Genomic DNA, 26,677 nt, shown 5'->3' with positions numbered 1-26,677 from the left:
CGCTTAAATTGATAATCGCTGAAAAGGCTTCGCTCAAATGTAGTTCGCTGAAATGACGCTCGCTCAGGTGTCGCAGAACCAGGAGATTCACATAAATATTAACAGTCAGTCGAAAACAAACCAAAGATGCCTGTGAAATGAAACCAGAGAATTTGAAAGCTATGGTTCCTAGAAGTGCCTTGTGATGTTTGATTACAAATACGAACAATGGTAAGGGCGAATTATTCTAAATATATTCAGAAAAATGCTTACGACTGGGGAATTCCACTGAGTATCTATGGCCACTGCCCAATGTCCATCACCGCACGAAATGTAATAATATAAGTGAACCCAGCCATCTGACCAGCATTCCCCGAGCGGCCCTAGTCATTTCTCTATCGGAGCGGCGGGCGGTGCGGCGCGGCACCATCCGCCGAAGGACCTCCCCACTGACCGGGGCGGCGGACCCGATCCCGGCCTCTGCGCTGACCGGACTGGACCCGATCCCGGCCTCTGCGCTGACCGGGCCGGACCCGATCCCGGCCTCTGCGCTGACCGGACCGGACCCGATCCCGGCCTCTGCGCTGACCGGACCGGACCAATCCCTAGCCTCTCCGCCGTCCAATCGAGTGTGAAACTGCCGGCCGGGGCCTGCATCATGCCGCCGGACAGTGACAGAGCTGAGCTGTTTGTACGCGGCCCGGCGCCGTGTCGGTATATCAGGACGGCCGGCTAAACCCCCTGGGAGAGCGGCCGCGGCCGCCGGCTGTGACCGGAGACACGCCGGGACGGGCCGTCAGCGGTCCCCCGGCGCCGCGGGCGGATTTGCACGCGGCCAATAACACGGTTCGCTGGTAAACAATGATTGCGTGCGGCGGCACCTGAGGCGGCGCCACGCAGACTGACCCGACCCTCCCCCCGGTACCCCCTCCCCCAACGCGAGGTGTAGCGGGAGGCGCCGGGCAGGGAAACGACCGACGCCCTCCGTAATGTTCTCCGTGGGTGAAATTTTTGGATTCTGTCGGTAGCATAGTGGTGAAATGACACTATTCAACACAAAAATACCATTATGATCTGCGAAAATTGACAAAAATGATAAAAATTCCTAACCAACACAAGGCGTTGGTTGCAAGCGAGAGTGGCTGAAAACATTGGTGAAAATTGAAAAAAACTATGTGAGCAATGGTTTACCAAACAAAGAGTACGAACACGATTTTATTGAATACCAGGAAAGTAACGCAACCTCAACCGATTCAGTGCAATGTAACTTTTAAATGTTTTCCACATCTATGATTGGGATAGTAATACATCGAGCGCCCATTAGCTCATAGCCATTGCCCCTGCTCCTACTACCACTGAATCTTATTCCTGCGTAACAGCGCGCCACCGTCAAGATCAATCATACTTTATGAAATACCTGACACCAGCTTTTCAGTATCTATTTGGACCACAAAACATTGTAGGCTTTCGAACCACGCCAGACAAAACATCCGCTTAGCTGAAATCAGTTTTCTCCCCTCGCTAAAGCACGTAGGAGGACGCTACTAAATTCTGACAATGTCGCGTCGATCCCACGTCTAATGCAAATGGATGGCGCCGGCGTCCTCGCCGGTGGCGCGATAAAAAGCGCGCCAAACCGATGCATCGGAGAGAGGCTGGCAGCGCAGAGCACGCGCCGGCTAATCCAGTTAACCTCGGCGAACAGCTACTAAGTGAAACTGATAGCGTGATTCATGGCCGCGCCGTGAGCCGCGTCTCGCTGAGTCGGGCCCGTTTGTTTTATCATCACCGATCGGAGACAGTCAGTCAAGTGGCCCGGAGAGCGCGCTGCGAGATGGGCCGCGCCCGAGAGCCGGGCTGATAAGAAAATGATGACTGAATCACATGATGGCAACAAAGAGTTATGGGTCAATTTGAAATATTGTCTCAAGAGATTTCAAAAGAAATATGATGCAGCGAAATGGAGGCAGAGTCACGGTAGCAACATCTGTAATGTGGCTTTCTCGTCTTCCTTTTCGGCAATTTGTGAGGATATGGTTTAAAGCTATTTTTATGCGACATAGGAATCCGTCCATCCTTACCGATTAGCACGCACGGATTTTTAACCACACAGACGAGGCAATGAAAGCGCTATGACTGCGCGGCGCCGACGTACCCCCGTAATAACTGTCACCGAACACCGGTGGCCAGGGACCATCCATTCTGAGCTCCCTGTAATGGGGCTCCGCTCCGGTAACAAGTGCCGTCGCCACGGGCAGAGCCGCGGGGCGCCCAGGGGGCAGGTGTCCCCCACTGCAGCCCGCCGCGCAGCCACCATATGGCCCCGTCATTTAGGTCGCATTCAGCGCGTATTTGGCCGCGGCTGGGGGCGCCTGAAGAGCGGCCGGGGGGCCCGGTCACCGGGGGCCGGCCCCGGGGCACAATGCCTCCGGGACGACAGATGGTGGCCGCGCCATCTGTTCGCCGCCGGGCAGAGCGCTGCGCGGCGGATTAGCCGCCCGGTCTGCGGCGGCTGCGGTGCCGGCGATCGCGCCCACTCAACCCGCTGATATGCCGCCGCTCGCCAACCGGTGCGGTGTGCCGAGCTTGTTACCGAACGGGGAAGGGGGCGGCGGTTCTACTGGCGGGGGCAAAACAGCGCTAACGGTTGAGGTTGCGGTTCAGCAGCGGATTGATACGTTGATCTACCGTTGCTGGTAAATACGGTCGGACATTCACTGAACTCCAATGCTTCTGATACTGGCAGCAGTTGCTGTCTTCTTTATTTAAACCGATAGCGATTATCTGCTCTTCGGACAAACTTGGGGCGACGCCGTGGGCCTCTATGTATATTGTCACAGGCGTGGGCCTCTATATTGTAGATAGGCCTGGACCAGTCCCGAATATACTGCTTTTCGAGACGGATTCAGCAAACGCCAGTCTGCAAACTGGATATGCGAGTTGGCAATGGTTGATGAATGAAGCCCATGACAAGCCCTTACAAACTATCTGCCGGTCTTTTTGCGCTCAACACACATCACAACTTTATCAACCGACCTTGGAAACCAAATCTTCAAGAGGTAGGTAAGCATTGACCTCGACACTAAAAATCACCAAGTCAGCACAACACACTTCAATTAATAAAATTGCGCGGGTATGACGAAGCGTAACGAAAGTTCCAAGCATCCAATCCGACGTTTCTAGGCCTCATAGCAGACGAAAGCTAGATAAGGGAAGCAAGGACTTTAGGTATGTATGTACCATAAGCCAGTCATTTTCACATGAGGTTACCATGAAAAGACAAGCAGAAACAAACGGTGCCTTAAGGCCTGGCTACACTATGCGTTTTCTGCGTGCGTTTTTTGCGTGTTTGCGGGTTTTGCGTAATATCGTTCTAGAAAAAAGGTTATTTTTAATTAAACTTCTTTAATATTTATATAAAAGTTAATAAAACGTTTATGTTAATTAAATGTTTATATGAAAAACATATAACAAAAACGTAATGTCGTTTCTTTTTAGAACGATATTCCGCAAATCACGCAAACTCGCAAAAAACGCACGCAGAAAACGCATAGTGTAGCCAGGCCTTTAGTGAGACAGAGTAGCCCGCATGCAAAAAAAAAAACGAACTCAAATTAGAAGACAAATGGTACTTGTGTGAAGATCGGATAAGCACTTCACTACATACACTGCAAGTGAAGGAATCGTTTTCACCAACTAAGAAAACACATTTATTTTAAAACCACCTGTTGTTCCCAATGACGCAAGCAAAAACGAAATCTTGAAAGCTTGTTATCGCCTGGAGCACCCCAATAACAGCCCTGAATTGGACCTCATTTGGTCTTTTTATTGACAGTTGAAAACCGTTCAGCGGGAGAGCAAACTGTCTGTGTTCGCGGCTCGCCCCGGCCGGTGGCCCCCATTTGTCTCCCGTCGGTCCGGCTCCCCCAAATGGCGGCTCGGGGCGCCCCGGGCACGCGTCGCCGCATTAAAATTCATTGTTGTAATTAAATCCGCCGCTCAGTGGTTTACCGTAGGCGATCGGGGCGCGCCAAAATCCCAGATTTGGCGCCAAACCCGGCGCCGGGCGATAAAGCGTGTGTAAAGCCGTCGAAACGAGCCGTTTGTAGGCTGATGGGACCATCCATCGGCGCCGGCGGCGGCGTGGCGCCGGCGAGATAGCCAATCGGGACGCGACCGTCCGCCCAGCCACACGGAGGAGTGGGAGGGCGGGCCGGAGCAGAGAAACGCAGACCGACATCGGAGTGGGTGGGGACGTGTAAAGTGCAAAATCAGGCAACTCAACGGAACGAACCAATGTCTTATTTGAGGTGTTTAGTAATTGGTGTTAACGCCAAACAGAACTCAACTCGTATGCTTGTGTAATAATTGTGCTATGTAACCATCGCAGAGCTTAGCACCTACTAAAGAAGTGAAACAGTTCCTGTGCCTTTATCAGTAGCGAATCAATAACTTCCAAACAACGTCTATGTTGTCAGTAAAAACTCACGAAACAAGAGAAGATTACTCCTTTAGAAGTAAACACTGGACGCACGACGGACTGATACAAACAGCCTCTCAGGCCTCAGCAGCACACCGAGCATCTCTCTTCACACAGCCCAACGACCGGCAGTTCTGCCATCAGTTCTTCTTCGAAAAAGGCACAGATAAACACGGTAAACACCTTAGTTTTTTTCTGTGCTCTGTGACAAAACGGTAGATAATTTGGTCTACCGTGCTGGATTGACCTCCAAGGATACATCTCGGTTCTCGTAAGTCGTTCCCACTACTTGTTGTTATTTTCTGCCAAGCAAAACGTACCTACCTTAAAAAAAGCAAGACAGAACAAATTCCAGATTCAAGATTCTATCGAGTTGCGGAAGTCTTAAAGAGGATTAGATTTCCGATTTTCGTTTCAGGAATCTATGATCCCGAATCACCCGATGACCTCTTGGCAAATCCATTCCCCACGGGCTCCTACAGGTTACAGGCTACAGCATCTGCTGGATGTCGTTGATACTAACGGGTGGTCAGTATGAAACTGGACAAAATTTGATTAAGCATAGCATCTCCAATTATGGACAGATTTTAATTATTTTTGGCTGGTGAATACTTCCAGTTATTCTATATTACCAGCTCAGATTTCAACTTTCTGCTATTAACTAGTAGAAAACATTGCGCCGGTAAGTCAGCAAGCGTTCCGGGACCTGTTCGCGCAAGTTTGTGAAAATAACACAAATTACAAAAGTGCTATCATTATGCGTCACATTACGCCATAGGGTGTAACCAGATCTTAAGAATATGTGATCATCGATAAATTCTGAGGACTTGCAGATGTTTTGCATGGTGGGAACGGCAAGATCACCAAGAAAAGGCGCATTCAGCACCGGAAGAAACAACAGGTGCCGTCATCGAACAGTTGGGGCTCTCCTTGAATCTCTGGGAAGTAATTTTGGAATCTTCAAAACATATGACCAATTAATGTGTCAACAAGCAGGAATCAGGTACAAAAATAGTATAAAGGTGACGGAGGCACAATTTCGTACACAGAAAATCCGCCTGCGCCGTCTGTCACAGGGTCCAATGCAGGGTAGCAAAAACATGGAGGTGCATATGGACGATGAATCTTATTTCACCTGCAGTGGCGGCCAAATGCCTTCCATTGGCGAATTTTACACCTCATCTGGTGGAGACACTATTCCACATGTGGATCGCACCTTCGCTTTCGACCTGAGAGTGAGCATCCACCCGAAATACCCGTCTGGCTTGCTATGAGTCCGAGGGGCTCACGCGTCCAGTTACTTGCCGAGCACAGGCAATGTAAAGGGCGAACTGTGCTATGAAAAGTGTTTGAATGGCGTATTGTTACCACTTCTTGAGTCTCAGAACACAGATCATGATGCTCTGTTAGGTTCCGACCTTGCAACAGTCACAATACGCGCGCTAGAACACGAAACTTTTTGAGGAGGCTGGGGTGCCCGAAACAGCACGTGACACGAACCCGCCATGTACCCCTCAGATTTAGCCCATTGAGGATCTGTGGGGCTCATCAAACAGAAAGTGTTTAAGGGAAGGTGACAGGTCAGCTGAGACGCACAATTGAAGCGGATAATCCAGCAGGCCATCCGTCAAATCGACCCGGAGGTGCCGCGAAAGAAAATAGCGGGGCTGCCAGCGCGCGTGCGCTTGGAGGCTGACAGAGGTCCAGTGTTGCAAATCCATTAGGGCGAGCATGATCACAACAAAATAATGGCACGGTAACGCGATTTTCGTTGCTTTCGCTTGAAAACTTTCGACACAGTAACAATTCAAACTTTATCCAGTTTCATACTGACCACCCGTTAGACAGAAGGTAGAAACTCTTTGTCAATTTTCTGGTGTCATGGACCCCAGTTCGTCCCTAGCGCACAAGTGAACTCAATAAGCGGCGCAATACAGTAGAATCCGCTAAATAAATCCCCGGATAATAAATCCAGCCGCTTATTGTGGCCGCTTTAGCTGTTCGTGGATTTTTTCCATAGATACCCATAGTTAATAAATCCGCGTAACCCTCGCCCGCACATGCCATTTCACCATCCTAGAACGCACATGGGGGGGGGGGGTTGCCACCCCCGCGCCATTTCGTTCCTGTTGGAGATAGAGCTTCGCGGTAAAGACCAAAAACATTCTTTGGAAAGAGACGAATCCAATGATACCAAGTTTTACCTTCTCAGGTCAGTCATTGACCTTCCAGGTCAGGTCAAACTAAACAATGTTGCTGTTTTGGGTCACCGTTGGATATCAAGGGCGCTGCTTATCATATACCGATGACGATGCCGTTTTCTGGTGCCAAGCCAGCTAGAACCTCTTTGTCACACTACCCGACCAGATTTTTGCTGCTGAGGTCATTTCAGGTCAAGTTAGGTCAAGGTAAATTATATGTGTTTGTATGTCTGTGTGTGTCTGTGTGTATACTGATGTGTGCACCGAGTGTTTATGTGTCCATATTACATGAAATCATGATCTGAGAAGCTTTTACCGAAAATGCAGTCAAAAAATTTCACGAAAAGTAAATTACGCTTGCCTAAAACGCAATTATTTTAGATGACCTAGGTTGACCTTGACCCTGACCTTGACATCTGTACATCGTCGAACAACATGTTCCATGATAGGTGGGAGGTAAGACTGGCAAAAAAAGGCTCTGAAATCAAGGTGTCAAAAGCTCACAAGGCCCATAGCCAACGCAAGATGTTGAGAATTGGTCATTTGGGTCATGACATGACCTGAAAAACAAGGTCATATCTCCGAAACCAAAAACCACAGAAACTTGACATTTTCAGTGGACATCAAGAAAGGATAGAGGAGCAGCTATACCAAAAATCAGACTTCTAGCTCTAAAAATGTTGAGTGCAGAGCAGAAAGACTACCTGGGCCAACCCCCCCCCCCCCACCCCCATGTGCGGGCGAGGGTTAATAAATCCACGCACTCCGCTTAATAAAGCCACTTGGGAGTTTCGAAGTCCGCAGTGACGTCTTCCCACTCGAAATGTGCAATCCAACCCGTTCCCAAAGAACCGCTCTGTAGCAACGGTCTGCAGCTTTTGGAGTTCTAAAAACAGAAGGCTATCAAGGGCACAATCACCATGCATCCCAAAGAAATGTTCCCGGCAAAGCAGGCACCCTCGGCTGTTCCGTTGAAATTGCAGGCATGGCTGGGAGTGATCGTGGATGGATTTGTTGACTTAATTGCAGCTGTGACAGCTGTGCAGTGTGCGCTGGTCACCTTCAGCCCTATTTCTACGGTCGCAGGTTTGGGGGTGTCCAACCCCTAAACGCACGCCTTTATAAATTAGGCTGCATTACGAAAGTCAATTATTGGGGGTCCGGACGGGTCCGGACCCACGCGATCCCACCGGTAGCAAGCCTATGGTCACTTTCATTGGAATAAGTAAGGCAATGAGGAATGTTAGCCTATACGCTTGTATTGCAGGGAAATGAAACGTGCAACTGGGATCCATACTTTTGTAATGAAAAAAACTGACTCCGGTTGATAAAGCCACCGCTTAATAAATCCAAAACACCTTGTCACCAAGATGGATTTATTAAGCGGATTCCACTGTATAATGCAACCTCTTCCACTCTCAGTGTTGTCAGATAGACCGAAATGGTATCAGCTCAACTAGGACTGGCCCAATAAAAGTTGCTCGTAGCAACGATGACAGTGAATGAAAGGCATCATCCTTGCAGTGGATTTAACACCGGCCTGAAAGCGTGGTTGGCTATCCACCATTCGACATCCTGTGACAGCGCGTCTGTGTACTGATGCAGTCGAGCAGCGCCACTGTCTGTGCTTATACCCGGTAGTGTTTCTACTAGGACTGCGGAGTCGGAGTCGGAGTCGGAGTCGCCAAAATCTTGCCGACTCCAACTCCGGAGTCGGAATTAACGCTGCATGGCTCAACGTCATGCACTGCACCTGTTTGATTGACGATACTGCGCTCGAAATTAGATTTTGTCGAAAAAAGGCCATTTTGCTGTTTTGGACGAACGTTTTCAGCGAAAGAAGCAGAAGACGGTGAATGCCATGCCCCAGAACCTGCTTTTTAGCTCTATATGCTATAGTATTTTTAATGCAAATTTGCAACGCAATGACTTGTAACAAACAAGGCATCGTTTCACAAGATAAAAACATCTCTATTATGAACTTCAATATCATGGCATGTATTTTAATAGAACCGTTCGGAGTCGTTGTCGGAGTTAGAGTCGGAGTCAATTTCTAAAGCCGGGGTCGGAGTCGGAGTCACCCTAAAATTCATCGACTCCGCAGCCCTGATTTCTACAATCCCCGCTCATAGGAGCGCATCGCAGCGTAGCTCCCATCGCCTCACACAAATCCCAGCGGCATGGTGACACCACTCGGCTCGCGGCGGTCTCGTCTCGTCTCGGCGCCACCGCATGTCGTCGCTCATCGTCGCGTCGGCGGCGACGGTCCCAATCACTCTGAGTGACGAAGTGGTCGGCGGTTCCCCACGATGAACCGCTGTCGGCTCCGACACCTCCGTCCCCGCCCGGAGAGAGCGAGAGAGAGAGAGAAGGAGAGAGAGAGAGAGAGAGAGAGAGAGAGAGAGAGAGAGAGAGAGAGGAAGAAAGAGAGGGAGGGAGGGACAGAGAGGGAGAGATAGCAAGGGAGAGAGAAATACAGAGTGAGAGAGGAAGGGAGAGCGAGGGAAAGAGAGAGGGAGGAAGGGAAAGAAAGGAGAGCGAGAAAGAGAGAAAGTAAGATAAAGGGAGGGAGAGGGGAGAGTGAGAGAGAGGGACAGAAAGTAAGTGAAAAAGAGATAGAAAGAGAGAGAGAGAGAGAGAGAGAGAGAGAGAGAGGAGGGGAGAGGGGGAGGGGAGAGGGGGAGGGAGATACAGAGCTCGCGCTGCAGCAGTAATTGAATGGCAGATCGGCGGCGGCGGCGAGCACCGCAAACCCATCCAGAGCCGGCCGGCCGGAAGGAAGCCCGCTAATCGTTTTATTATACACCACGGCGGGGGCATTAGCGGCGCGCCGCGCGGGGAACAGAGCGCCGGGACAGAGTCGTCACAAGACGGACACTTAATTCGCAATGAGCACCGAGCGGCGGCCCCGACAGGCAGACAATCGCGGCTGGGGCGCTACTTCATCACTGTGAGAGGACCGACTGGTGGGCGGGCGGACAGCGGGCTGGTCAGAGGTCTGTGATTGACCACAGGATGGGCGGTTTGTGGGGAAATGTGGGGACGATGAATAAGGGCGCACCGTTATATGAAGTGCTCTAATAACGATTTGTGTCTATATCTATCTTAGCCAGTTTCAGAAAATGTATGTTCAATGTCCGTCCAGAGTACAATACCAAGGTACGTCGACTGTCCGTGTCCGTCCAAAAATGTCCAAGTCAGCCACTTATCCAAAGATGTCCGAAACCTACATCAGGTGTCTTTACATTATGAATTTATTTCAGTGTTTATAACATAAATTAATGTCTTATAATTTGACAAAGGTATATAAGAGCAAGCAACTGTGCAACCCAAACTGACAACTTCTAAGAAACGCAACGATCCTAATTTGACCAAATATACACCAAATATGCGCCAAATGTGAACCAAATGTGTACCACATAGCCGTCGTGAAAACGGCTCATGTTGACAGATAAATCAAATAAAACCTTAATTTCAAACTCCGCATGGTGACTGGTGAGCGTTACTCATTTTTGCTACCGAAACCACTATTATAAGCCGGTAGGCGAAGCCCAAGTGTACGAATTCAGAAAAAAATGCGAAAAGTGGCCCTAGCGTCCATTCAGTTTGCCGAATATTAGCTCTGCGTTTGAATAGCCTATCCAGTATACAAGAACCATATGGTAACAAAAGCATGTCCCATGAAAGTAGGTATGCCTAACATTTCACTCGTAGTCCACCTAATATGAGAGTTCGTTACGCACCCACTCCTCACATCAAGCCACTGAATCTCAGCATCACGCAAGTCCTCCAGCAGCACGCTACTGCTCAGTTCCTGCCAGCCAGTGTGAGTTGTCGCCGGCCGGCGCTCCGCCATCAAGCTGTCACCCCGGCGCGGTCCGGTCCGAAAATATGCGCCCGCTCGCCGCCCGTATGTCGCCCGGCCGGCGCCATGGAGCGCGCCGAATCAGTTCGTCGCCGCCGACGATACGTCATCGACGACGACCGACGGGTAATTTAATCGGCCGTCGTCGGCGACAGCGCGGCGCGGCCGGCGCGCGAGCCTAACGAAGACTGACGAGCAGCGCGCGCAGCTCCGAAAGGGATCCAGGGCCGACCGCGATCTGCAAATCGAATTAGCGCCGAGCATAAACTGAATCAGCGCCGACCGAGCGGGCACCGATCGCGGCCAGAGGATGATCGCCGCGACGGCTCGACAGCCGGCGGTAACGCGAGAGCGCCAGTGACAAAGGCCCCTGACCCCCGTCCAGAGCCCCCCCCCCCCCCCCACCCCCGACAGAGGGGACGGTCACGAGCCACTGGGCGCTCACATGCCGTGGATTTGCCACGGCAGGGGAGGCACAGAGGTGCTGTGGAAGGGGAGTCTGGGAACCTTCCCCGCTGAATGATCTGTTTTCGTTAGCGGTGCTTAGGGTGAAAATGGAGATCGATATTGTGTATTTAGCAAGTGTTCTCGGTGAATCAATGGGCATAATGATAACCCTATACCAATAGCAGTTACTGGGGGAGGAGGAGGGGCTGGTAAGGAGTACCTAAATTAAAGCTATAGCTTGAGCTGTGATTTGCAGGACAAGACAACAGCCATATCCAGGGGCGCGGGAACTACTTTCCGACTGGGGGGGGGGGGGGGGGCACACCATAATAGAGATCAACCTAGGGTACCCCCAAATCTAGTTTTCTCACCGGTTTTAGGCCACTTGTTTTTCATCCCTCGGCTTTTTCAACAAAAAAAGAAAACATTTGCAAAAAAAAGTGTGGTATTCCGTCTCAAAGCTGTGGGGGCACCGCCCCCACGGCCCTAGAGTTGGGGGGGCAAGCTGCCCCCACTGCCCCCCCGGCTCCCGCGCCTATGGCCATATCTTGGCTCACAGCAAGTTATACGTATCCCGTATATCTTATTTTCTTTATTCTTATTCTGTATTCTTCGGACGTAGCTAAGCTAGTTGCCAGTTGGTTTCATTCGCTGGTGGACACAGGTCTGCATGATGCTGCTTAAAAGAAGAAAGCTTTTCTTTCTTCTGATCCAGGCCCAGCGCCAGTGTATCAAATTTTGTTCAAAGCACACCTCATAAATATAGCCGACGATGCCCCGCTGACAGCGCCCGCCGAGCGCACATCATCGCCGTCAGTTTCTCTGACGGCGCACGTCGAGCTGCAGCGGCGCTCGGCGTCGGACCTGCGCTGCAAATCGCCCATCGCGCGCCACTTCCGTCGCTACGCGAGCTCCGCCGCCCTGCCGGCCACCGTATCCGGCTCAGCGAGACGTGCGCCATTTTCGCCGCTAGTGTGCCATCGTCGCCACATCCGGCGCGCGCTCGGGACGCGCCGGCGACACCCTAATTGAGACGCCGATGGCTGGCCATTCCATTTGCGACAGGCGCGTCTTATTCGCCGTTTGTTACACAAATCACTTCCCGCCGCCGACGGCCGAGTCGCCGTCGGTTTACGAGCCGCGGAGAATCGACGACATTGTGATGGTAATCGGACTCTGTGGCGTCGACAGCGGCGGGCGGCAACACATGGAACGACGCCGCCGACGGCACACAGGGCGGTCGGCGCGGGCGGTGGCCGTGGGAGCAGAGGCACAGGGTGGAGAGTGGGAGGGAGAGAACTGGCAGGGAGAGCGATACACAGAGAACGAGTGAGAGAAAAAGACCGAGAACGAAAGAAGGCAAAAGGGGAGATAACCATAACGACAAGAGCCAGGGTTGAGCCAACATAGAGTTAACCTTCAAAGACGTGCTAACTCACTACCTGCCAGTCTTGGAAATCGACCATCGCAGGAAAAAGTTAAAAGAGAAAGAAAGTAGGCGCATCAATCGCCGTGTCATGACACCTCTCCAACTGGTAGTTATTTTCAGAATAATGAGCGGGCAGTCATGGATCCGGATGATACCTGGTCCGGTCCAAGCCAGACCAGTCAGCTAGCGGTAGTGCCATCGAGGTGGGCACGCACTCGATCGGTAACAGGGGGTCTCGAGCTGAGCACCCAACTGCGCACGCACTCGATCAGTTACAGGGGGGCTTGAGCTGACCATAAGTACTGGCGGGTCCTGCAGCACGCGGTAGTCTGCGTCCGCGTGATAAAGCAGCATCAAGCGGTGGGCTGGTCCAAGCGGCTCCTCCCAAGTCCTAGACTTGTTGTCGTAGTTTAGTTACCGACGTTGGCCCATGTACTTTTTGGAAGTCGGTTGTAATCGATCAGACCTACTGACATACGAGTCTCAGACCTATCAGACCTACTCAGATCTACCTACTGACGGAATACCCAGGTCGAGTCCGTGGGGAACGGCACAAGAATGAGCCGAGAAACCTGTACGGAATGGACTAGCATATTATCCACCATAACGGACATACACATCGCACACCTCATTGTGCTGACCGAAGCGCAGCTCGCCTCCCACTCAGCCGGCATTCGGTTCACACAGTTCGACTGGGCCAGACTGGGCGCCACCTCGGAGAGCAGGTCCGCCACAGATGGCAGCACCGGGCGGAGCGCCCATCAGGCCCGGGACCGTGACAGCCAGGCTCACGCCACCCACCGACTAAGAGAACGGGCCCGTGGATTAGAGGACAACATCGACGGAGTCACCTTCATGAATAGATAGAGGTTGAAGGAGTGAGAAAAGAACTTGAGTACTTACAGTCAAAGGATGAGAGGAGTCAGCTCCCTTCTTGGAATGTAGGTAGCTTGAAGCAGGCACTAATTACGGTAACCACGCAATATGTTAGGAATCAAGGAATTGTAGGAATCTTCAATCACGATGAGCATTGAGCAAACCTGTAAAAGGTAAGGAATATGTTATCGTCTAATCTGGACATTCATGTGGCTTGATACACGATCACAACGCGCATTACTCATACAATTAAAAAAATCAAAGCTAAGTAACGCCATACCAAATATCTTGATTACTGACACATTGTTTTGTCCAGTGTATTGACCATGATAGAGTATAACTGCCCGACAACAAGAAGACAAACAATGAATGCCACATATTGCTGTCAAGGCTTACAACTCTTCAAACACAATAATCACACTCATAACAAACTGGTCAATGCTCCCACACCTAGGTTATGCCGGGCCACAGAGATCGTGAATTTCAAAGCTATCGACGACAACAAAGGTTCACCGATATCATCACTCATCAGGCATTGAAAGACCAAGACAATTTCGAGACAATTTAAAACCCTGGATAAATTTTCTTGAATACAGCAGTAAAAATGTGAAAAGCGGGAAACAGTTTACGAAACATGCCGTCACACTTCACACAGTGACCAAAGGAGCCACGCTCAGTCTCTGAGTCAGTCTTATAGCCAGCTCCCTGTAGCAATAACACACCGTACGATAACACACTTAATCGTAGCATACAATTCATCACAGTATTAGTATCTCGTGTCTCCAGCCCCAGCTCAGCACAGGTGCCGCTCCAGCTCCTCCAGCATTTCGGCCACCTGCTGCGCGTGCTCCGCCGTCTTGCTGCGCGCGCAGCTCTCCAGCAGCTCCGCCTGCTGCTCGCTCAGCACGGCGGCCAGCAGTCCCAGCCGGCGCTGGGCGCCCAGCAGCGGCGCCCGCGCCCACACCAGCTGACGGCACAGGTTGCTGACGTTATCACTGACACCGCCCAGGCAGCGGCCCTGGGCGACATCGCACGTGCCGCGGCAGTCGAAAAAGTCGCAATCCTCGTCGTTCGAGCAGACGGTCTCACGCTGCGTGGCGGCCATCTTCTCCGCGCTGAAGGCGGCGTCCAGATCGACAAAGCGGACTCGTCCCGCGTCGTCAGCCCCGAAGTGGCCCCACTGCAGGTCGCAGAGGTGGAGAGGCAGGGCAGATGAGAGGTGGAGCAAGTAGTGGAGGATGCGCCGGGCGCTGCGTGCCACGTGACACGTGTCCGTGACGGCTGAGAAAAGGTCCAGCAGGGGTCTATCGAGTAGAAGAGTCATGTGTTCCACCACGTAGATGTCGCCACATGTCCCAAGTACTCTAGGGAAAAGTTGGAGATCACTGTGGAGCTGCATTAGCTTGTACTCATCATTGTGAGCAAATCTGACAATCTGCTCCAAGAGTTGGCTGTTCTGCCCAGTTATGATGGAGGATGAGTTATGCCAGGGCCAGAGCAGAGACAGAATATCCAGATTGTCCCTGCCATTGAGTTCAAAAGCCAACAAGCCCTGAAGCATATCTTGGAAGATTTCTGGAGGCTCCTCGTCCACAGGCAGCAGAGACTGTGTATACTCTTTGGTTAACATGGGAATGTCTTTGTGCTTGAGTACTATTTTCTGATCTTCTGTTTCAGTTACCCTGACAAGATCTTTTGAGGCATGATAGAGATAGCAGTCTGTGTTCAGGGCTGAACAAACAACAGGGCACTTGGAACCAACAGCCTCTTTGTCCTTGCACTGAAACTCAATCACTGAGTTTCCACTATCCATCCAGCACTTGAACACTGCTGATTGTATAAATGCTACAGCAATGGCAATGAACAGCCACACAATTGTACATTTTGACATTAGTCCCATAGTGTATAATTTGAAAAGGCTGAGAAAAAATGTTCAATGTCATTCTTGTGCAAATCTCAGAAAAGGTATCTGCTAAACAAGTGCCTAGTAAACAATTTGCTAGGCAGCCTACTAAGCAGTAGGTAGGTAGGTAGGTACACAATTATAGCACAATAAGCCCAAGATTGAGCTGTTGGTGACTCCTGCACGAAAGCATGGGTCGGTACTGTCGTAAAGCACGCGTCACACTTCCGTGCATATGGCTGGAGGTCACGGACGTACTATCGATGCGTGTTTTCTATCGATGAGGGCGGGATTACCTGGCGTGACGACGGGGGTCGCGTGTTCAAATCCCAAGAGTGGAACATAATTCGATGCCGTGTTTTCTATTGATGATGGGATTTGAGCAGAGCAGCGAGATCGCAATGCACCGAATGACGAATGGGTAACGGTATCGCAGGGACATAGTGGGATTCACCCGACTTCAGCGGGACAAGTGATAGTGGAACTCAGCGGACTACAGCCGAACATATTTGGACTCGGCCGGTCCCATCGGGACACTGTGGGATTCAGCCGGTCCCAGCGGGACAAAGTGGGATTCATCCGACTTTAGCGGGACATAGTGGGCACAGCCCGTTCCAGCGGGAAGAATTGGGACTCGGCCAACTGCCGACTTCAGCGGGATACCTATAGTGGGGCTCAGCCCATTCCAGCGGGAAAAATTGGGACTAAGCCGACTTCAGCGGGACATAGTGGGACTAAGCCAACTACAGCGGGACATAGTGGGACTCGGCCGGTCCCAGCGGGATAAAGTGGGACTCAGCTGACTACTGCGGGACATATTAGGACTCATCCGACTACAGCGGGACAAATTGGGACTCGGCCAACTGCCGACTTCAGCGGAACATAGTGGGACTCAGCCGAGGCCGACTACTGGAACTGGTCCCGCTGGAACTGGCTGAGTCCCTCTATGTCCTGCTGAAGTCGGCAGTTGGCCGAGTCCCAAATGATAAGCAGCCCAAACAAAAGCGTGACAACAAAAATTCGTCATCGCCCATCACACTCGCTCAGAATTATAGACTGAGACAGCTTTGTCATTAGCTTGAGCTGCGTTTACATAGGAATTGTTGCAAGCCTATAGCACTGCCCTTTATGTTGCAAAAGATGCTTTTAGTGCTTTACAATTTACAAAATGATCCTCTCTGAAGATACGAAGATCACTGCATCGGAATTATAGCGAAACCAAAATAAATGCGCTAGAGCCTTCAGCCTAGTCAAAAATGCTATGTAAACGTGACCAAGGCTATATAAGCCAGCGCGACTATTAAAATATTATCAAACGGTACTGGGAGACTAAGACAATCATTTTCTCGCTTTTTGACATACCATCTCCCAACGAATATGACAACCCGCAAAAATTACCAAAACAAAACTCCTGACCGTTCCCTTGGATCGCGCGTTGTGTGTTGTTTTTTTTAGCGCGCGTTATGATTGAAATCTGCGCTGTGTTTGAAGTTTGCACAAGTGCTATAATATTATCCTTTCAAAAAGTGCACAAAATTATTATTTGCAATCATATTAGGATACTTTCAACTTATTGAAACAAAGCAAAAAAAATTGAAGATGACAATAATTTGAAATTCACCTTAAACACCATCATTTTTTCTAAAATCACCTAGAAAAAAATCAATTTCCAACTCCAAAAAGAGCATTTTTCTTTTTTACGTAAAAGGAAAATTTAAGAGGAAAAATTCAACATCAAATTACGAATTCAAACTCAATTTTGTTCTATATAGACTGAGTGTGGATTGAGCAATAACACAGAGGTCACTGGACGCCGGTCTCTGTGTTCGCCCGGGCCCCAAAGAAGCGGAGAGGGGTCAGCGATGGCCGCCCCAACGCACAGCAAAAAGCGAGTTTGCTACTACTACGATAGTAAGTACACATGCACGTATATATCATGTGGTTCTTGAAATTTTATATTTAGTGTAACACTCCTTACATTTCGCGTTTACCCCAGCGAAACTACTAATGCATGTGCGCCATAATTGTCTGCGTATTTTTTAAGGCGGCCGGGCTTAATGTTTGTAAATTGATATTTTGGTGTGTATTTGTTTAATCTATGTGTGTCATATCGCACCTACATTAATCTGTAAAATTATGCTATGTAATTTTCATTGATACCACTCTCTGCTGACTTGTTTTCAAATCCATGCTTGAGTGAAATATGCCTAGGCACCTACCCTATGTACCACCCTAATCAGTAGGCGGAACTATGGTCATGAGTACCCAAATATAGGAACGTTCCCATTTTTGGGAACAAAGTTCCCAAATATGGGAACGGGCGTTCCCATTTATGAGAACGGAAGGCAATTTTTCGGCCGTTCGCCCACTAAAACTCATAAGTGCATCACGTCTCAAAAAAGTGCACGCTGATTTAAGTATCTACTAAATCTCCATAAAGTTATCTTTAATCTGACCGTGGAACAAGGAAATTGACCGTGGAATGATATTTTTAATGATTTTTTAAAAATGACAGAATGGTGGAAATATGGGTTATACGACATTTAACATGCAATTTTAAGGAAAATGAAGCATTTTTTAGGTTTGAGGTTAAGTATAATAATTTTTGCCTGGTTATGAACTTTCATACTGTCGACACCAGATGCTGATAAATGCAAGCGAAGACGCGGACGGTCCCGAGGTAATATTGTTGACTTTTGGTGTCGGAGCGGACGACCGCGTGGAACGTGAGTGAATTTACCTAACTACTGTTGTAAACTCAGTTTAAGCGGTTGAAAATTATTCAGCTGTATTTTATCAACCCTGAAAGACATATTTTTTTTGGATGCTAGCTGTTTAGCGTTGCTTTTAAGGAGCGTCATGAGCGTGGTTTTTGCCTTCGGTATTTTTAAGCGCGATCGTTTTGGGGGAATTTCTTTTATGCAGGTCGCCCTGTGTGGCTTATTTATAATTTTTATGCTGATTTTGATCATTTCTCGTGCCCATCCTACCAGGCTTTTTGCCACTTACACTCATTAAGAAAGGAAAAAAGTAGATTTATATTGGGACTAGGTGTTTTGAGAGTGAAACATTTCAGCGTTCCCATTTTTGGATACTTACTTGTGCTCGTCAACTATCAGTGTTAAACAGACAGGTGTTTTACATGCCTCCACCCTCGGCGCGGACGGTGTATATAGGCATGGAAGACCTTGTTGAACATCGCTGAGCGTTGTGAATTACGTAATCCTGCAGAGGGGGGCGTGCCCGCTGCGGGATCGACGGGAATAAGAGCGCAGAAGACCCGGCGAAACATGCGGCGGTCTTGCCGGAAAGGTCATCTTATGATTGTTGCGTTAACAATAACCTGCGGCGTTGGACGTGATGCTTGTTAATGAAAAGAGCCCGTGAAAGGCGTCGGTGAAATCGTTCCCAATTTTGGGTACGCCGTTCCTATAATAAGGAACGCTTGCAGCGCCAGTGTACGAGAGCGTTCCCAAATTTGGGCACGCGGCCCGGGCGGTGGACTGCTTTAGAAATAGAGGAACGATTTGAAGCTACGATGGGCCTTACAATATCAAACTCTTTCCCAACAATATTGAGACAAATATCAGGCGGTTCACGATCGTTTTATATTTTTTGGACGTCATTTCACAGTTCTTCTTCTTGTTTTAAACAATGCCTACATGGCGTTCCCATATTTGGGTTTATCGTTCCCAAACATGGGAACGAAAATGCGTTCCCAAAAATGGGCACGCTTGACCATAGTTCCGCCTACTGTAATGATCAATTTTTCACACATGAATTTGTTTTGAAGCATTTTCTAAATTTGTATGCAAAGCTTTTAAATTTTGATGCCACTAATGACTAAGGTTAAAAGGCTCAAAAAGTCCTCCCCGTGGCCTAGTGGATAAGGCGTCCGTCTCGTAACTCGGTGGCAGCGAGTTGGCGGCCGGGAAGCTCCACGTCGTTTGACTCGCATTCCTATATTGAGCCAGTTGGCAACTGGCGAGAGAGGGCCACACTAGACCTGTGAGGACTGTGCCGCCATCTACCTGCGGCACGTTAAACTTTCGATCCAAATTATCACTGGTGAACCGGGCGCGGGCAAGGTGGGGTGGTGGGTCCGTGGCGTCATTCGCAACAAGCATTGCTTAGTGGGGCACCCAGGCCCATAGCCATCCATTCATCCATTCGGACAAAATTTCTAAAAAAAGGTAAATGGTTACATACAAAATTAAAAACCAGCTTAGTAAAATTCTGTAGCCTTTTCCTGCTAAGTTCACGGTTGACGCAGGGTTGTGGAGTTGATTGACTTTCGGTGAATTTGACTCCAACTCTGGCTCCGAGTTCCAAAATTGACTGATTCTGACACCAGTCAGAACTGTTGACCCGGACTGACTCCAACTATGCAGCCCTGCTAGCAGGTCCAAATTTTCCCGACTATTGTGTCGTTGACCTGATGTCATTGAAAGTCAGACAATAATTCCGGTTCTATGACAGAATTCAAAGTCCAAAGTTAAACGTGCGCACTGCGCACAACATAGCCGCGTACAGCCGGTCCCCTCACTGACTTCGCCTGGCTACGGCCTGCCACCAACTGCAACCACAGGTACGTCCTGTCAAGAGGCCAAAAAATATCAAGCGCCCGTCCCGCTTCGAACCCGGACTGTTATAACCGGGAACGCGTGCTCTCACACCACGCGGAGTCAAACGCTCTACCAACTGAGCTACGGGACCGGCAATCGAGCTAGAACTTCGCAGAAAAATCAAAGTGTTGACCGTGACGAGAGAAAGACGATGATTTTAAGGTCCTATGTCATCAGTTGACCTTCCAGGCCGGGTCAATGACCCAAAAGTCTGGAAAATCACCTGTCAGAACTTCGTAAAGTAACTGGTTGTTATGGGGTTCTTTGGGTATCGATCACGAATTCCATGTTAGATTTGATCATAGATAATGTCTTTATGCAGTTCGGCAGGTCGTGTCAGGTCAGATCAGGTTAGATCAGTCAACCAGTAGGCTATCTGCCAGGTATTTATAGTAGGTGTTAACTACCACTGACAGCTTTGTAACATGTTACAAAGGCACCAAAACTACTTCCTAAATGTTCAAATGGTTGCTAAGTTCAAAATCAGCTAAAAAAAAACTAGCCTAGAAACATGTAAAATTCGAAAAAGTGAACCAAGGTCATCGAAGGTCATTGACCTGACCTAACCTTCACGTGGGCCCCTGACACCCACTATGATGCATGGGACCAACATCATTTCACATGTTTAAACATTTAAAACCACAAAAAGACTGCAAACGCGCGAATAATGTGAGCCGACGTACGCCGAATCGCGATTCCGGCCAAACATGGTCTCGAGAAATAGGTCACAGGTTAAAGATAATTTGGGTCAGGGTCATGATATTTTCAGAGTAGGTGTAAAATTGATCAACTCGAGGGTACTTAAAGTTTCGTCGCGATCGGCCGCTTATTGCACGAGTTATTCGCGAAAAACCGAGGGGGACTCCATCCGACCCCTCCCCTTACGAGTGCGAGGGTTAAAATTGGGTAGCATCGGCTTACTCTCGTCACATGCAACGTGCTCGTTTTTTTTCGCGAAGCTCTAGCTCGATCAGGACTGAGCCGAACGGCAAAGGGAGCTGGTATGCGTTAGCGGCTGGCAAAACGCCAATACAGGCCACTGGTCGCAGGGTTAAAAGGTCACTAGCAATTAATCGATAATAAATTTTGATGGTGACATGGTAGAACGATTAAGTCACCTGGTATGTATTCAGGCCATTAATACAGATCGATGAATATGCATATGCAGCATGCCTCTGCCGGTCACATGACTTGGCCTGAGGTCAAATTTTGAAGCTGACTTTTTCATGTCAACTCAACAACTAATTTGTTCGATGTATATCGACGAGAAAACACAGTGACGGCAAGATGAATATCATGAAATAATTGATGCCAAATTTAGTGCAAAAATGGAGGAAAAAATGTTCCGGCAAAATCGGTATTCAGTCTATTTTAGTGATTTTTGCCCTCTCTGGGCATTTCATTTTGGTCAAATCTGTGGACATGTTGGCAAATAGGCTTTGAAAGGGCTGTCGAATTCGCTTTTCTGCGATTCTAGCTCTTTTTTCACGAGTTATGCACCGATTTGTGAAGAGTAGTCATCATCGTGTAAGTTTTCGTGATGAATCTACGTTTGGTGAGCTCCAGTAACCTGAGATCTGACCTTGTCGAAAAAGGACGATAATTCTGAAGGATCTTATAGCGAGCTATAAAAAGAAACTGCTAAGATCATCAAAGGTTGCTCTAAGTGACCAACTGCCTTTGACATGACCTCTAAACCGCAAATCGAGTGATGGAACGAAGTGAACGTGGAACCCCAAGATGTGAAACACCTTCCACCTGTAGGATATTAACTCTGCCGATTCCGTGTTCCAGGCGATGTAGGCAACTACTACTATGGGCAGGGGCACCCCATGAAGCCCCACAGGATACGTATGACACACAACCTCCTTCTCAACTATGGCCTCTACAGGAAAATGGAGATATACGTGAGTTGAAACTGTCTTTGAAATATCGGGGTTTCTTTCCATTACCTGAGGCCGAATCTCTTCACCGCGCTTCCTTAGCTCTGATTGTCTTCAAACTTTTCAAGCACCTCTATCGTTCTATATCCACTAGTGGTTTATATTTATCTTCGTTAGTATCTCAGCTCATGTCCAGTGTGTTGATATGATTGGCACGTTGCTAGGCTTCACTCCTTACCCCACCCGCCGACTCTGCCGATAGCGGCCGCACAAGGCCACGCAGGAAGAAATGACCAAGTTCCACAGCGACGACTACATTCGCTTCCTGCGCTCCATTCGGCCGGACAACATGTCAGAGTACAACAAACAGATGCAGCGGTGTGAGTACTTAGAGAAGTCGCGTGTCTATCGTCAGTTCTATCGTCTGCAGCCTGTCTATTGTTCATTCAGCATGTGTCACATTAGCAAATGAGATAATGAAATAACTTTTATACCACAATTTCAATGAGATTGCAAGGCGGGAGAGACAGCTTTAATACATTCGTCGGTCGCTGCTGTATCGCAGTACTTAATTTCTTTTACAATTTATACCATAAGTCCTCTTTCCCGGTTTGCACGCCTTTGGCTCTATTTTGCGAAGTAGTAAGTAGTTTGCCTATCATGTAAGTCAGTCATTCGCCTGGCCCGGTGTGGCTCTTGCATACACGACACAGGTCGTAACTCTTATTCGCCCGTCAGTTCGCCCATCTCACCCACCTCTCTCTACCCGTCAGTTAACGTGGGCGAGGACTGTCCGGTGTTTGACGGCCTGTACGAGTTCTGTCAACTGTCCACCGGCGGCTCGGTGGCCGGCGCCGTCAAACTCAACCAGCAGGCCGCAGAGATCGCCGTCAACTGGGCCGGCGGTCTGCATCACGCCAAAAAGTCCGAGGTGAGACGGAGTAGGTAGCTGTGGAGCTGTCGGTAGGGTGGCGAGTGCTTGGTGTTGACGTAGTGGGAACTGTGCCCAATTGCTGGCAGGGTTGGACTCGTCTGAAACTATGCTGTTACGCAATGACCAAATACACGGTGTTGCGCAACCACCAACGGTTATTGCGTCGGAACTTTCCGTTGGCTTTATTCTGCTTGCCAGATATTGGTTGGTTGGTGCGCTTAGTACAGCAAGAACTCTTGTGGTCTGCCCAGAGTGTTAGACTGGTGTCATAGCCGCTTGCAGGAAAATACCTAGCTAGGTATAATTGGAACGCTATTTTCGTACAAATACTTGACTAACCAATGGGGTTGATTTATCTCAGCTCCTAGCGTGAGCCTATCGACATCAAATCAGATGAGATCGACGTTCGACGGAATGTCTGGTAAATTATCACTGTGAGTGGGGTGCAAGATCATCTATCGACGCCATCGAGTTCAGCATTCAGCAACTAGGTAGATGTTTTGGTGCTAGAGGTTTCTGCTGACCTGCACCTTACGACTGCTTCTCCCCCAGGCGTCTGGCTTCTGCTACGTCAACGACATCGTGCTGGCGATTCTTGAGCTGCTCAAGTACCACCAGCGGGTGTTGTACATTGACATCGACATCCACCACGGCGACGGCGTCGAGGAGGCCTTCTACACCACCGACCGGGTGATGACGGTGTCATTCCACAAGTACGGAGAGTACTTCCCCGGCACCGGAGATCTCAGAGTGAGTCGGAGGGGGGGGGGGGTAATAGATCCTTCTACAAGTACGGAGAGTACTTCCCCGGCACCGGAGATCTCAGAGTGAGTCGGAGGGGGGGGGGGTGTAATAGATCCTTCCACAAGTACGGAGAGTACTTCCCCGGCACCGGAGATCTCAGAGTGAGTCGCAGGGGGAGGGTGTGATAAATCCTTCCACAAGTACGAAGACCGACTTCCTTGGCACCGTAGATCTCGGTGATTTGGAGGGAGGGAGAGGGTGTTTTGTGAAAAGTTTGGGATGAAATTTACGTAAACTGGATGTAAAGCTACTTACACTTTCATTTTTTTTACGCATGGATGTATGATTAAGGCACTTAAGGTGAAGCTTGACACCAACCATCGACCATTTATATAGACCACTGGATATATAGTGGTCTATGCATCGACGATAGGTTTTTGCGGCTCTTCGCTGATATCTTGTCATCCACGTTCACTGTTCAGTGATCGCCCAATCTACCGGTATGCTCTTTACTGAACGACATATTTCCCTCTGCGCGCAGGACATCGGCGCCGGCCGGGGCAAGTACTACGCGGTCAACTTCCCGCTGCGGGACGGCATCGATGACGAGGTGTACGAGCAGATCTTCGTGCCCATCATGTCCAAGGTGATGGAGACCTACCAGCCGTCGGCGATCGTGCTGCAGTGCGGCGCCGACTCGCTCTCCGGCGACCGGCTCGGCTGCTTCAACCTCACACTCAAGGGTACGTGCGATGTGCTGATGAGCGGAGAGTTGCGAGGTTTCTGCATGGTGACTGGGTTATACATGACTGTGATTTGGTGTTGATTGTTATCCAACAATATTTTCATGGGTCGTTTTTCTTGCTTAGCAATATGACATGTGAAGAGAAAGTAAACAAGATTTTGTTTGTGCGCGACATTTTTAAGCAATCGTCTTAATGAGCCATAAGTTTATGGCGCATTAAATTGTGGTTGGATTTTTTTTTTTGTGCGTATTGTATCAAAGTTTCAGCTTGGCTGTGAGACTAGCCCGGGGCTGACTACTGGCCGGTGCGGATTGGCTTGCACTTCGGTTCGCCCCACCCGCGCCAGAATCTCATGATGTGTAAGTGTATCCAAACCGCCGTTTCCTTCCCCGCCTTCCAGCGACCTCTGACACCCTTCCGTCCCGGGCCCAGGTCACGCCAAGTGTGTGGAGTTCATCAAGCGGTACAACCTGCCGCTGCTGCTGCTGGGCGGCGGCGGCTACACCATACGGAACGTGGCGCGCTGCTGGACCTACGAGACGGCCGTGGCGCTCAACGTGGACGTGGCCAACGAGCTGCCCTACAACGACTACTTCGAGTACTTCGGGCCCGACTTCAAGCTGCACATCAGCCCGTCCAACATGGCCAACCAGAACACACCAGAGTACCTGGACAAGATCAAGACGCGGCTGTTTGAGAACCTGCGCATGCTGCCGCACGCGCCAGGAGTGCAGGTGAGCCAGCGGCTCTGCCGCCGGACCTGACGGGCCACGTGCCCAGTCGTGCTGATTGAATTCTTCGTTATGAACGTTACCACGTTGCTACTGTATTTTATCTCAATTTCTGGCATAATTGCATTAAGATCAGGATTTTTGTTAACATTTATCAAATTGACTCATATTGTCCCTTTGTATTTGCGTGTGAAATGTTCACTGGACGCGATTTCTGCAATTATCACATTTTAGCAAAGCACAAAAGGTGGATGTTCATGGGCGAATTGATCATGGATGAACCCTAACCACTCTACCACCGGCTCCCGCAGGCCCAGGCGATCCCCGAGGACGCCGTCAATGACGAGGAAGACGAGGACGAGGACAAGACGCACCCGCCCGACGAGCGGGTCAGCATCCGCGCCTCGGACAAACGCGTCCAGGGCGACAACGAGTTCTCCGACAGTGAGGATGAGGGCGAGGGCGGCCGACGCGACGAACGGTGAGTAACTGGGGAGGGTTGGAACCTCTGAGTACCTCTGAGTAGGATTTGTTACTAGTTTCGATTGTACCGATTTTAGCTGTGTGTATGGTATGTGAATTTTTACTTATGTTAGGAGTTGGACTTAAAGGAGATGTTTGGTTAGTGACATGTTTATGATGTGTGGAATTATAATGTTGAAAGTGAGACATGACTTTATGGGGGTAAGCTTTTTAGTGGCCCAGCAGGATGATTTGTTGTTTGCTTTGTGATGACAAATTATGTCTTTTTCGCAGCTCGGCCCGGAAAAAGAAGCTGCGCACGGAGGGCGGCTCTCCGGAGAAGCCGGCGCCCGCCGAGGAGGCTGAGGTTAAGGCCGAGGACGGCAAGGAGACGGCCAAGCCGGAGACGAAGCCGGCCGGCGGCGGCGACCAGGCGGCCAGCGCGGCGCCCGAGCCCATGTCGACGGCGTGAGCCGGTCACCGACCCCAGACACACACACACAGACTGACTGACAGAGAGGGTTTTATACGTACCGCATTTTCCCGTTCATCGTGGCTAAGTGTCGGTGTCGGTAGCGCGACACGTTGATTGGTCGACAGGCTCGATTCCTGGCGCCGGATTGGCCGGCGCAGTGGCGGCGGCGCGCTGATTGGACGAGAGGCTGACTGGCGTGCGCTGATTGGCTGCCGCCGAGCGGTGGTGGCGCGCCGGTTGGTCGGAGCGCGCGGCGCGCGCGGGACGAAGTCCGCTGATGCACTCTGTGTCGGGATAATGGTGCCGCTTTATTTTGTACGGTCTCAGCTGAGTGTTTGTTGCAGCGCCAGTTCTACCGTCGCGGCCCGGCCGCGGCGGCAGGGGCGCGTCACCCTCGCATTCGTACACCCGAGCATCGCCAAAAGGGAGCATCATTATCATCCTTCACCTCATGACTCTATAAATTCGCATCGTTAAGGTTATGTGATTAGCTAGTAGGTTACCTCTCATGTGAACAATAAAGTGCTGCTAAAATGTTGCAAGGGTTTTTTCGCAGTTGAGTGATAACATTCGTCACATGTCGTATACGTACGATCGACTCGTGATGCACTGGCGGATCCAGGGGGGGGGGGGCGTTTGGGGCAAATCCCTTCCCCCCCCCCCCCCCCCCAGCAGCGTCCAAGACTACCTTTCTGGATCCGTCAGTGTCGCGATGTGTCGTGGGCCTCGTTTAATTGTAAATTGATTGTATCAGTATTCAGTAATCAGTATGACTTTCCCGCAGTAAGGTCAATACCTAGCTTAGCGTTAATGGGCGGCCACTTTTCACCCGTCCGTGAGGCTGCAATGAATCTCTAACAACTGGTTCGCTAATGTCTAGCCGTCTTGTCTGATGGT

General features: G+C 49.9%; 2 protein-coding genes across 19 annotated transcripts in view; one reads left to right on the top strand and one right to left on the bottom strand.

Annotated features, from left to right (window-relative positions):
• Nucleotides 1–16,649, bottom strand: part of LOC122378436 (intraflagellar transport protein 52 homolog) — a 104,083-nt gene extending 87,434 nt beyond the window's left edge. For 2 of the 18 annotated variants that reach the window (XM_043359488.1, XM_043359496.1), the window contains exons 1-2: nucleotides 16,579–16,624; nucleotides 13,305–13,441 (exon numbers count right to left, since the gene is read on the bottom strand). The gene's annotated coding sequence lies outside the window, so the exon portion shown is untranslated. Of the gene's footprint in view, nucleotides 1–13,304; nucleotides 13,442–16,542 lie in introns of all 18 variants that reach the window. The other 16 variants (XM_043359486.1, XM_043359487.1, XM_043359500.1 and 13 more) reach the window with 16 other exon arrangements.
• Nucleotides 16,574–26,318, top strand: LOC122378435 (histone deacetylase 1-like). Its single transcript, XM_043359483.1, has 9 exons — nucleotides 16,574–17,091; nucleotides 21,600–21,712; nucleotides 21,951–22,068; nucleotides 22,462–22,619; nucleotides 23,175–23,372; nucleotides 23,908–24,109; nucleotides 24,545–24,846; nucleotides 25,155–25,324; nucleotides 25,600–26,318. Exons 1-9 carry the CDS (start codon nucleotides 17,043–17,045, stop codon nucleotides 25,775–25,777), a joined length of 1,488 nt encoding a protein of 495 aa, XP_043215418.1. The 5' UTR covers nucleotides 16,574–17,042; the 3' UTR covers nucleotides 25,778–26,318.
• Nucleotides 26,319–26,677: the final 359 nt, after the last annotated feature.

This window comes from Amphibalanus amphitrite, unplaced genomic scaffold, assembly GCF_019059575.1.
Source record: "Amphibalanus amphitrite isolate SeventyFive unplaced genomic scaffold, NRLGWU_Aamphi_draft 000059F_arrow, whole genome shotgun sequence".
Lineage (NCBI taxonomy): Eukaryota > Metazoa > Arthropoda > Thecostraca > Balanomorpha > Balanidae > Amphibalanus > Amphibalanus amphitrite.
This window is presented reverse-complemented; position numbering and strand designations above follow the sequence as displayed.